The 13,638-nt window shown below is 44.0% G+C and overlaps 1 protein-coding gene across 2 annotated transcripts in view; it reads right to left on the bottom strand.

Annotated features, from left to right (window-relative positions):
- Positions 1 to 13,638, bottom strand: part of shank3a (SH3 and multiple ankyrin repeat domains 3a) — a 133,530-nt gene that overhangs the window by 31,824 nt on the left and 88,068 nt on the right. For both annotated transcript variants that reach the window (XM_029432994.1, XM_029432997.1), the window contains exon 13: positions 12,969 to 13,082. In XM_029432994.1, the coding sequence (XP_029288854.1) occupies positions 12,969 to 13,082 (114 nt within the window). The remainder of the gene's footprint in view (positions 1 to 12,968; positions 13,083 to 13,638) is intronic.

Here is a 13,638-nt window from a genome sequence, read left to right as displayed (position 1 = left end):
CCATACACCAAGACTTTCTGTCTAACACCGTAGAAGCCAAGCAGGGAGGAGAAGAGAGAGGGAGAAGAGATTGTTTCTGGATATAAACTTAACAAGGCTCTTTGATCAAAGTACAGACTTAGACAATGACATTGCAAGGCAGGCTTTTAATAAAATAGAATTGGAGATGAGATCTAATAATGCAAGAACTAAAAGAAAAGAGTTCATCAAAGCTGTCAAGTGTGAGTTAAAAAGCCAGATCTGCCCTCTCTTATTTCATTAAGACCAAGAGAAGGCTTTTTGAGAAATAGAATATATTTCATAATCAAGATATATCTATATTAAAAAGGGACACACTTCAATTACAAACAAAAAAATGTTCAAGACTAAAACAAAAAAGCTTTCGTAGAGCAATGATGGCAAGAACAAAAGAAAAGTGGACAAATGATAAGACCTTTGATTCTCTAAGTGGACACTGAGAAATAAGTCAAATTCTTTCTCCAATTATAATATGTTTTGAAATCTCCGTCATAGTCACTTAAACTTGTAGCAGTACACCCTCGTCTTCTAAAAATGGAAACGTTTGTTCGCTTACAGACCGACACTACTCTTCTGACTTTACTACATTTCCCATTATGCTGAGTCATATCGAAAGTTTATCGAATTCACAAAAGGGGCTATTTTAAGGTTCTGCAAGATACCATTTTGACATTACATGCAGTATGACTACAAGTGAGCAATGTTTGCAATGTTTGCGCTCTATATTAGTCGTGTGATGATGTCAGAGCAGAGAGTTGTGGACAGGTAGAGACTTACCCCAGTACGGTTGATGAAATGTTGAGTTTGGATACTCTGACTTCACGACCGTCACCACCCTGTCTATCCTGCTACACATCACAGGCAGAGCTGACACCATGACTGGACAACAGTCCATTTTCCCCCACTTTATCTTTACAACTTCCTCTATAAGACATTGACAAGGAGGTCGCCCCAGTTGCCACTGGTCCTTATCCCAGCTCGACTCACTGAAAAGAGCCGGGCCTGGCCTTCCTCTCATCCTCGCCTAGAGACGATTAAAAGCACTCCTCAAATGTCCATTTTGTCCACACGGCTTTTCAAAATTCCTCAGCACTCTTTCCCGGTTAGAGGACTTCCCGATTTCTTCATTTTGAAATAGTGAAATAAGTCTTTAAGACTTCCTGGATAAGTAGCAATGACAACCGTGTGTCAGTGTCTCTGGCTTTAATGTCCCATTTTATTTCAGCCTCCAGCAAACAACTGCAGCATATATTTCACATCTCTGCTTCTCTGCTGTCTTTGTTTTTCCTCCTCCCCTCTCTCAGAATTGGTTGGTTTGTTGAAGAGCCTTCAGAGAGCTTGTTGTTACCGTGTAAGTGTCAGCGTCAGAGACCAACGGCTATAAATACCTTCGCTCTGTCAAAGTGGAAGCCTTGAATAATTCAGTCAAATTCAGACAACAAGAAGCAACTACTGTACGAGCTCGTCAAACACTTCGACTGCTCATCACGACATGCCTTTAAGTCAAGGTCAAGACAAGCAGAGATGCACTCAGACAAACACAGACACACAAACATATATTTTAGGAATGAGAAGGGAAGCGGGATACCTGTGTACCGATGTTCAGTACAGGAACAATGTATATTTAACACTGAATCATCAGCGTTATGCATTGTAACTTCCCTCACTGGTTACAGAAAGTGTCACTGTCGGCTCAGCCATATGATAAACAGTATGTGATTTCCTGTTTAAAAACTTCCTAAAAGATGGTGAAAGTGAGCATTGTGGTGCTTCTAGCAGTCCATCCTTCCTCTCTATACCTTTGCTTCCTGTGTCCTCTCTAGTGTAAACTTGTAAAAAGCAGTCTGAGAAAATTATTCAAAACCAAAAAAAGATTTGGAATATCCATCTTCCAGTTCAACAGGAGAGTCGGGGACTGATGCTGAGAGAGATGCAGGGAGGGAGAGAAAACATGCAGAAAGAAAAAAATACAGGGGTGCCTTGGTGTAAAGGTAGCCGTCTGTTTAGTCATGCCTGGTCAGAGGGATGTTTTACAGCTGTTAGTTAAGCTGCACTGTGTGTATGTGTGTACGTGCGTGTGCCGCCACATTTTCTAGACGTGACAACCACAGTCATGGCATCAAAAGAGTTTATTTAAATGAAATGATTCACCCCACTGTGTCAGGCTACTCATAAGAACTACTACTACAGGTGAATATGGTGTGTACGAGCAGCCATGACACTGTGAAATAGACCTTCAGAGAGAAATGCAGTAACCTGCACATGTGTGTATGTGCTTGTTTATTTGTGTTTGTGTGTGCACGTGTGTGTGTGTGTGTGTGTGTGTGTATGTATGTGCAAGTGACCTGCTGTCATCCGATACAGCCCCTGTCAAATGTGATATGTCTCTGCTCCACTGTGAGACCTGCTTCAGCTTTGATTCATTGTTCAAATTGCACCGCCATCTATTATGATTTGATATGGATCTGTCCTCTGGAGAGAGAGATGGCTCAACACACTCGACTGACTTCTGATGAAAAGTAAAGATAGTGGCCATCACTCTGCTGCGAATAAACAAACACAGCACCCACACATCTTGAAATGTGTCACTGTAGGACACTTCATGTGGATTTTTTTTCACAGGGGTAAATGGCAGGACTCCTCTTGAACTGCCAGGCTATTACACTGACTATTACAGCTTAACTTTAATGCCAAGACATGTCTTCCAACCTGTGGTTTATATGCTCTCTCCTTTCTCTCTCTCTCTCTCTCTCTCTCTCTCTCTCTCTCTCTCTCTCTCTCTCTCTCTCTCTCTCTCTCTCTCTCTCTCTCTCTCTCTCTCTAATAAAATGGATTAGCTGGATATGCTAATCTATCTGCTGACTCCACACATAATATAGACAATACCTGAAGTGTGTGCATGCGCATAAGCATACATGTGTAAAAAGAGTCTGTCCATTTGTATGCATGTGCACATGCACTGCTCTGTGGTGTCAGCATTTGCATCCTCACTCTGCATATTACAAGTCTCCACGAGAGAGTTTCTGGCTGAACTCAATATCTACAGGATTTGCAATCTGGGCCTGTACGGACATTTATAGCTCCAATAGAGGATTTAACTGAGAGTAGTTTGTCATTGAAAGGTAAATGCTTTTCTGTTAGTTATTTTTATTAGCTTGCTCAGTTTAACCTTTGAGAACACTAAACCTGCAGACTGAATAAATCTGAAAAATAACACATAAAATGTAGAATAGCTGCAGCAAAAGATGGACAAGGTGACCGTGAGAGCACAAGGGGCTTGATGAGGGATGAGGACACACTGGAGAATCACAGCAAGGTCTTTTGTACTCAAATTAGTATTCTATTTAATTCCTATGTAGCAGCTCTAGATTTGTGTCATGCCACCATCACAGATTAGGTCTTTCTGGTTTTCATGATCTTGGATTACACTGTACTGAAACAGAAGCATATAAAAATACATGGTATTGAAAGTGGAGTGAAACCTGGAGGTGCCATTGAGCAATTCTCTTAAGCAGTAAGCATGCTTTTAAGAAGGTATATAATAAAAGGGGACAAATAACAGTGATATCATGTCTTCTCTGCAGCAAGCAGAGGGAAAAGGTGTGATAAGAAATATGCTGTTGTTAGCAACATGTCTTCGTTGTGACTGGCCCATTTAACACACAGATACATTCATTTTTATCGTGTTACTGTGACATTCTAGGTGTGAGGGGTCGAAGATTGACCCATCCATAATGATCACATTACAAAGATGGGGGAGGACAGAAAGAATGATAAAGGGATAGTGGAAAGGTTGAATTTGCAAGTAGGCAAATGCTCAATTTACATTTTGAACATCTATTTAATTCTACCTGGAACATTCCTAACTGTTTACAAAAGTGAAATAAAGAAATAGTATTGATCTACGGAAAAATAATCTTGCAATACTCATCTCAGGCATTGCTTAACAATTACTTGTTCCTCCTTCTAACATCCACGCGTGGCTTCCTGTCTCCATGGACCATGAGAACATATTTTGGTCTGTCTTTTATCTGTCTCTTTGTTCTGATGTTCCAAAAGTACCAACCCGACTGATTAATAATTGAGTCAATCTTTATTTATTTATTCCATCAAGCCTTTGTATTATTATGTCTAAATTGTGTGGTATGTTGACAGATGTGTATAGAGTTGTCACTTCTCATGGGGTTCTGCTTTAGCCTGAACATAGAATGGCTTTCTAACCAGGAAGCTGCTCTAAATGTAGCTATTAGAACACAGTCCGCTGTATACGTGATACAATGTAATACTAATCTACGACGAGAACGTTTCTGATATCCATCCATCCATCGTCTACCGCTTATCCGGGATCGGGTCGCGGGGGCAGCAGCTCCAGTAAGGAACCCCAATCTTCCCTTCTCCAGGCCACACCCTCCAGCTCCGACTGGGGGATCCTGAGGCGTTCCTAGGCCAGTGAGGAGATATAATCTCTCCACCGAGTCATGGGTCTTCCCCGGGGTCTCCTCCCAACTGGACGTGCCTGGTGGCATCCTTACTAGATGCCTGAACCACCTCAACTGGCTCCTTTCAACGTAAAGGAGCAGCGGCTCTACTCACGGATGGCTGAGCTTCTCACCCTATCTCTAAGGGAGACGCCAGCCACCCGTCTGAGAAAACCCATTTTGGCCGCTTGTACCTGTGATCTCGTTCTTTCGGTCATGACCCAGCCTTCATGACCATAGGTGAGGGTAGGAACGAAGATCGACCGGTATATTGAGAGCTTCGCCTTCTGGCTCTGCTCTCTTTTCGTCACAACGGTGCGGTAAAGTGACTGTAATACCGCCCCCGCTGCTCCGATTCTCCGGCCAATCTCTCGCTCCATCGTCCCCTCACTCGCAAACAAGACCCCAAGATACTTGAACTCCTTCACTTGGGGTAATGGCTCATTCCCTACCCGGAGTAGGCAATCCACCGGTTTCCTGCTGAGAGCCATGGCCTCAGATTTAGAGGTGCTGATCCTCATCCCAACCGCTGCACACTCGACTGCAAACCGATCTAGTGACTGTTGAAGGTCACAGACCGATGATTCCATAAGGACCACATCATCTGCAAAGAGCAGCGATGAGATCCTCAGGTCACCGAACTGCAACCCCTCTCCTCCACGACTACGCCTCGATATCCTATCCATGAAAATCACGAACAGGATTGGTAATAAAGCGCAGCCCTGGCAGAGGCCAACATTCACTGGAAACGAGTCCGACTTACTGCCGAGTATCCGGACACAACTCTCGCTTTGGGCGTACAGGGATTGGATGGCCCTCAAAAGTAACCCTCTCACCCCATACTCCCGCAGCACCTCCCACAGTATCACCCGGTCATACGCCTTCTCCAGATCCACAAAACACATGTAGACCGGATGGGCGTACTCCCAGGCCCCCTCCAGGATCCTTGCAAGAGTAAAGAGTTGGTCTGTTGTTCCACGACCAGGACGGAATCTGCATTGTTCCTCTTCAATCAGAGGTTTGTCTACCGGCCGAACCCTCCTTTCCAGTACCTTGGAGTAGATTTTACCAGGGAGGCTGAGAAGTGTGATACCCCTGTAGTTGGCACACACTCTCTGGTTCCCCTTTTTAAATAGGGGAACCACCACCCCGGTCTGCCAACCCCTAGGCACTGTCCCAGACTTCCACGCAATGTTGACGAGGCGTGTCAACCAAGACAACCCCTCAACACCCAAACCCTTCAGCATTTCTGGATGGATCTCATCAACCCCTGCGGCTTTGCCACTGTGGAGTTGTTTGACTACCTCAGTGACGTCCATCAGGGAAATTGACGATGATCCCCCATCAGCTTCCAGCTCTGCCTCTACCATAGAGGGCGTGTTAGTCGGATTCAGGAGTTCCTCAAAGTGCTCCTTCCACCGGCCGATAACCTTCTCAGTTGAAGTCAGCAGGGTCCCACCCTTGCTGTACACAGCTTGGATGGTTCCTCGCTTCCCCCTCCTGAGGTGCCGGATGGTTTTCCAGAAGCACCTTGGTGCCGACCGAAAGTCCTTCTCCATAGCTTCTCCGAACTTCTCCCACACCCGCTGCTTTGCTTCTGACACGGCAGAAGCTGCCGCCCTTCTAGTCCTTCGATACCCTGCAACTGTTTCCGGAGTCCTCCCGGATAACATAACCCGGAAGGACTCCTTCTTCAGTCGGACGGCTTCCCTGACCACCGGGGTCCACCACGGTGTTCGAGGGTTACCGCCCCTTGAGGCACTTAAGACCTTGAGACCACAGCTCATCACCGCAGCTTCAGCAATAGAGGTTTTGAACATCGCCCACTCAGGTTCAATGCCCCCAACCTCCACAGGGATGGCTGAAAAGCTCCGCCGGAGGTGTGAGTTAAAGATCCCCAGGACAGGGGCTTCCTCCAGACGTTCCCAGTTCACCCGCACTACCCGTTTGGGTTTACCAGGTCTGTCCAGAGTCTTCCCCCACCCCTTGATCCAACTCACCACCAGATGGTGATCAGTCGACAGCTCCGCCCCTCTCTTCACCCGAGTGTCCAAAACATGCGGCCTCAGATCAGATGATACGATTACAAAATCGATCATTGACCTTTGGCCTAGGGTGCTCTGGTACCACGTGCACTTATGAGCATCCTTATGTTCGAACATGGTGTTTGTTATGGCCATTCCATGACTAGCACAGAAGTCCAACAACAAACGACTGTTCGGGTTTAGATCAGGGAGGCCCTTCCTCCCAATCACGCCTCTCCAGGTGTCTCCATCGTTTCCCACGTGTGCGTTGAAGTCTCCCAGCAAGACTACGGAGTCCCCTACTGGAGCCCCCTGCAGGGCTCCATTCAGGGTCTCCAAGAAGGCCGAATACTCCGAACTGCGGTTTGGGGCATAGGCACAAACAACAGTCAGAGTTTTCCCCCCCATAACCCGAAGGCGTAGGGAGGTGACCCTCTCGGGTAAACTCCAACGTAGCGGTGCTCAGCCGGGGGCTAGTGAGTATCCCCACCCCGGCCCGACGCCTCACACCTTGGGCAACTCCGGAGAAGAATAGAGTTCATCCCCTATCCAGAGGTTCCAGAGCCAAGACTGTGCGTCGAGGTAAGCCCCACCAGATCCAACTGGTGGCGATCCACCTCCCGCACTAGTTCCGGCTCCTTCCCCCACAGAGAGGTGACGTTCCACGTCCCCAGAGCCAGCCTCTGCTGACCGGGTCTGGTCCGTCGAGGTCCCTGACCATCACTGCCACCCGTGTGACAGCGCACCCAACCCCAGCGGTTTTTCCCATGAGTGTGGGCCCACAGGATGGATGGATGGGAGGCACCACGTAGCTTCTTCGGGCTGTGCCCGACCGGGCTCCGTGGAAAACCCGGCCACCAGGCGCTCACTGGTTCGCACGTTTCTGATATTTTAACTTAAATTGTATTTACAGTTGCACCATTAATATAAAACCCTCAGTATTTGTCTTTTAAGGTGTCAATACCCAAACAGATTCAGAAGTCATTGTGTAAAGAGTTAGACAGGCTAAGAAATCCATCATTGTAGTAGCAATCAGGGACGTGCGGTCAGGGGAGGCAGGGCATCATCATCATGAAAAATAAAAAAACAAATAACAATAAAATAAAATACAAATGTATATTTGTCCACTGGTCTGTGCCATACATGCATTTTCTATATGATTCCAATAATTTTGATCATTTTTATAGTCAAAATGGCTGAATTTGCGTATATTCTCTGTTCAGATACAGGAGAGATGCGAGCTGAGGCAGCGTCGTGTTGAGCCTCCCCTCGGATTGCGCAATCCCTCGCAAACTAGGATCTAGCACATGCATTTGGCGCGTGCCCGTTACTATCTCTCTGTATGTCGCCAATATAATGTTTACAGACACTTTTATTATGCGTCCTGGCCTTGCATAGTCTAGTTAATGTATGTAATGTATGTGTGTAACATATTTAGTCTTCCTGATGTGACAAAGCCACAGTGAAAAAACACCAGGTGAGGCAGACAGTACTCTGCCGCACTAAAGAGGGCGCACGTGAGCCCACAGGTTCATGTAGCTGCTCTCCTTCTACCAGAGACGGTAAGCACCAACAAGCTACTGCTAGCTAACGTCAGAGTCAGGTGCACTGTTGCATCGTCTAGTTTAGTTTCTTTCTGCGACTGACGAAAATGATGAAAATGGAAGATTATATATCAAAACTAAAACAATTCTCAAAACTGGACTTTCGATCAAAACAGGAGGTCATAAATAATGGAAGACCAACACCAACAAGTATTTTCAAAAGGTAATTCCCGGCATTGAAAAGACTCAAAACATACAGTCGGAATAGGACTGATCAAGGACGACTTTCATCCCTGGCAATAATCTCCATTGAGACGGAGAGACTTTAAAAACTAAAAGAAGATAAGGAGGACTTTTACTAAAAAGTGATGGAGATTTGTGTCCAGAAGGATAGGCGCATGGACTTCATTTACAAGTAAAGGTAAGACCACAATTTTATTGAAAATGTGATCTAAGAGAAAACAATCCGATACTAAATTTTGACCTTAAATAAAATATTATTTTGTTAATAGTGCAGTCTGTATTGAAATTAATCAAAGCATCAGCTATGGAGGGTGCAGAGCAAATACCTCTCTGAGCCGCTATAAATGTAACGTTCTTTGTGTGTGTGTGTGTGTGTGTGTGTGTGTGTGTGTGTGTGTATGTGTGTAAAGAATGCTGATATGAGATATGAAAAATAACCAGTAGTCAATATTCATACTGCAAGTTGGGTTCATATATTTGTAAATCTGACTCATAGCATCAGTGCCTCCCCAGCTATGAACCTCACCGCACGTCACTGGTAGCAATAAGTATTGACCTTGCACCGTGGACATGAGTGGGGAAGAAATAAGCTACAAAAAGCCCACACAGACCCCCAAATATGAGGGAAACTATGCTGATAGTCCCACAGTTTTGACCAGATGCCTCCCTGTATGGTCCCTCACAAATCCAGTGCAGCATCTCTGTCCCCTCTTACCTCTCTCTTTCATCCTACCCTCCAACTTGCACTGCCCATGCGAGTCTCAGCTGCCGCAGCAACGCTGATGTTTAAGCATTCTAGGGGAGTGCAGACACACTCCAAAACTTCTTAATGGGCAGGCTAAAAATAGCTCAGGCTGGATCTGACTGGGCTGATTCATGCGGCTGTGAGTCATTCAACTGTGCCGCGGTGTGAGGAGAGCAGGGGAATACAGTGAACGAGAGAGAAGAGAGAAGAAATACAAGTTTGCACGCTTGTAAAGATATCAAACCATTGAGAAAATCAAGGATTGCTTATCCCATCACAGAGAAAATGTGCTTTATTATGCTGTGATTGTGTGAGTGAGTGAGTGAGTGAGTGAGTGAGTGAGTGAGTGTGTGTAGAGGTCTTTAAGGACATCCGAGGCTGCAGGGCAACCTAAGAACAATTAAGGCTGATATAATGGAAACTGGGGCTGGTAAAAATGCATTGCTGTTTCATTTACCATTTGGCAGGATTTGTCTCTGTATTGGGCTGAAGCATGCCTGTTTCTTATTGACGGATAGCAGGATAGGGTCTTTTGGCTGGAGGGCTGTAAAATCCCACCAGATTGTAGCCAACAGATTAACAGTACTATTACTGAAAATGAGTGGCCCCCGGCAATTTGGTAGCATCATTAGAAAGGGAAGAGCAGTTCATACTCACATCATTATCCCCTCCATTACCACGCGTAAACATCTACTATTAACCCCCACATACAGGCCAGCTGCATGTGTGCAGTGTGTGTGTGTGTGTATGTGTGAGATGGAGAGGGGTGTTCGCAGGATGTGTAAAGATATTCAGGTATATTCTATAGATTTAACAACAGTTTTGTTTTTTTACCTTAAACAGTACAATGATTTATAATAACACATGGATAGCACACACCTCCCAAACACATATCAGCCATTTGCCCACAGCCCACAGCGTTTCACCACTGCATCACTCATTGTACTATTAATGAATTCAATCAATAGTCTTTGCTTTTCGCCCTCATTTTCTCCATCAATCGCTCATGCACTCCTTTTTTCTCCTATTTGTTTTCCCCTTTTGACTTCTACACTTCTCCCTCCCTCCCTCTTTCCCCTTGAGCATCGGTTGAAGATGAACTGTTGGCTGCAGGTAGCCCTGCTGAGAGACAAGAGCAGTGTGCTGACAGATAACAGCCAAGAGAGTCAGAGATGGTTTAAACTGGGCGTCTTTCACATGGTCACCTGCTTTCTCTCCCTTTCTCTCTAATTTTTGCAAGCTGACTTTACCTATCTCCTGTCGCTCTCCCAAACTGAAACAGATTTTTCCATTATCCCATTTCTTTTGCCTTTCCTCCCCCGTCTCCATTATTGCTTTTTCAAACATGGCAGAGAGGATTGAAAAGAGATGGAGGCAGAGATAGATAAAGAGGGATAGGACTTTCAGAGTCATGACTCATGTAGTTGCAGAGAGAGAGAGAAAGAGAAAGAGATCAGTAGTATTTGGGTTACTTAATTGTAGACAGGGCTGCTTCACTAGGCTGAGACATTTTGCTCTAACTGTCAGTGGCGCCTCAATCGTTGCCTTCAGATAAACACCTCTGTTTGTGTTTTAGTGTGTCCAAATGTGTTATTCTGCTGTTGTATGAATCTAGGGATGATGATGATGATGATGATGATGAGATTTGCTTTGATACGTTTGTTAGGATGAACTATCAGCCTTCTCATTAACAGCAAGAATAAACGTATGCTGATGATTAAAGACTAACACCAAGCATCCCTGTTTAATATCAAAGAGAAACAACAGTACATAGTGTCAGAGAGGAAGGAAACGAGAGGGAGAAGATGCTTTTAATTGCTAAATAAAAGGTATCCGAGGGTTCTGAGGTTTTCAGGATTTATGAGTGAGTGGGGTTCAATATCAGGCCCATCTCCCGCCCTCCCTCCCTCGACTCGTTCTTTTTCTCTCTGAAAGACACGCTCTGCCGTCTCCACTTTGCTGTCCTTTAGAGTATGCTCCACCATCCGTCTCCCTCGCTATCTGGCCCTTTCTTTCCCACCTTTCCCTATCTTTTCCTCACAATGCATTTAAATGGGGTATTTAGAGATTCCGGGCTTTCTCATCTCTTCACACATACTCTGAGGTAACCTCAATCCCTCAACAACCCTTTGAAAAGGAAAATACCCCAATAGCTCCAGAAATAGGTCCGAGGAGATGCATGATAAACACACAAGGAATAGGGAGATATTTATGACAAACTTGTCCTTGGCCCATTTCCAAAATATGCACTTGCTGCAGCATCTAAACTTTTTCACACAATGACCAGATGTTTTTCATGATTACATGTCGTTGCTCCGTGAGACCACAGCAAACTAAATGCACCATATGCTAATTAAATGACTAAATGAGGATGTGGTCACATTATTCTGATGTACTTTTGTTTACAAAGGGTTCCTTTCAAATCCGTCACAGTAGGATGGCAGATTCATCAGTCAGCATATGTTTAAGTGTTTAATAAAATAAGCCACACAGTGTTTTCTTTTTTTAAATGCTGACCTTTAAACAAATTTACAGTGTTAATAACCTCCCATTAGTGACTGCAATAGAGGGCCTGCTTTGTTAGGTGGTGTATTTATTTTCTTGGTTGTGTACTTTATATGTACAACTGACCAAATGATATCACATTGAGTCATTGTAGTGCAGAAACAGTTAATGGCAGACACATTATCATCTTTCTAACACACCAGGGGTTAATGCTAAATGGTGGTGTTTTTTCCTGCACGATTGCTTCTTCACTTATATGAAACATCTGAAACTGAAGTTCAGGCACATTCTCATTTGACTTGTCAAGTGTTGTAGACATTGTGGGAAATAACAAACTGATGTAGAGGTTGATGAGGCAGCTGCTAGGGATGGGCTAATTTACAAAATAATTACTGGAATACACCCAAACATCACAGATATAATAACACCGAGTGGTTTTAAGAATGCCGTTTTGTTTGTAGATTAAACAGTTTAAAAAATGTAAAGGTAAACATACAATACTCTTTTGTACTGCAAATGACTGAACTGACCTCGTCACTTGTAATTATCTGTGTGAGAGATTAAGATTTCCACACCTGATGCTGTATTACGGCACACGCTTTTAATCACACTCAATTTAAGCATTTTTAATTAATGCTAAAACACTGTAATAAGAAACTTATATATTTAAATGTGGAACATTTTTTAAATCAAGAAAATATATGAAATGTCTGACATGACTTGGCAGTTTACCGGTAGTTCCTGCAACTGTCTGTCTACATGTTGCGAACACAGGCTAAAGTGGTCCACCGTCTCGGTGCACCTGCGTTTAATCAAGCAGTAATTAAGTGTCCTTAAAAGCTTAACAATCTTTAGTGGAAAACTCAACATAGTCAGCATACAGCATGGCAAGCAAACGTCAACTAATGAAGGGGAAAGACAAGCTTTTAATACTCTGAGGAAAACAGATTGTTTTTAAAGAGATATTGCCAACAGTGTTTTTCACTTAAGCTTACGTTGTCATAATGGATTTAGAAACAGGAAAGAATCACACTTTAAGACCATTATGCAGCATGATGGGTTTTACATGTGAATGATTGGAGCGCTCACTTTTTAAATAGCTAACTGCGGGGGACATGTTACCCAAGTGATACAAATGTATTGCAAAACAGGTAGAATGTATGGCTCAACAAAAGTGCTGCTTTTTTTTTTTGTCTGACTAAACAAAGGTCATGAGTTCTCTGAGGCAGTTAAGGCACCAGGTGTGGATGAGATTCGCCCTGAGATGTGCTGACACCGTAGCAGCAACTGTAGGACTCACTATGGCCGAACACCAGTGCAACACATACAATGCAGCAAGATAGAAACTTGTTGCAGCGTGACAGTATAAGTGTACAGTATGTACATGTATGTGTGTGTGTCTGTGTCTTACCTAGCCGTGGATCATACTGCCTCATCTGAACTTCTTCTACATAGTCTGCTGGGAACCATCCTGTCCTCCCTTTGACCGTGCCTTCCCAGAAACCTCCTTCTCCTATACTCAACACTGAAAAGAGAGAAAGAATATTGTCAAATATTGTCATGAAACATGCTTAGTTGTCGTCATTGTGAGATTGTGGAGCCTGTAGAGAACTTGCAAATAAGACAAAAAGGGACAAAGTGAGGTATTTAGGTTTCCATGTCCTTGGATCATAACTTGAAATGGAGTGTGCATAGAGGGAGAGGGACAAGTGACAGGGAGAGAGAAATAGTTTTAGAAATACAGTGAAGAAGATACAAGACAGGAGAAACTTTAATCTGAACATGTTGGTAATTTATACACCATAACAAGATGCTTGACAAATATAGGCTTTACTGTCTTTCATGGCAAAAAAAACTGTTTTTAAATTTGAAAAATATAGAGAGAAACAGACCTAGATATTTCAAAGTAAGAGGGAAAGAGTAGATAAAAGCAGATCAAGAAAGAAACAGAAAAAAGAGAATGGAGAGAAGGTGAAAGTGAGCAGGAAGGAGAAAGAAAGAGGTTCCTTCTAAGTTCCGCTCTGGTAATTAGAGATGAATGTATCGTTGATATTGATCCTCCCTACAGGACTGAGCCAGCA

Source organism: Cottoperca gobio, chromosome 6, assembly GCF_900634415.1.
Source record: "Cottoperca gobio chromosome 6, fCotGob3.1, whole genome shotgun sequence".
Classification (NCBI taxonomy): domain Eukaryota; kingdom Metazoa; phylum Chordata; class Actinopteri; order Perciformes; family Bovichtidae; genus Cottoperca; species Cottoperca gobio.
Note: the sequence above shows the minus strand (reverse complement) of the source record. Positions and strands in the feature narration are given on the sequence as shown.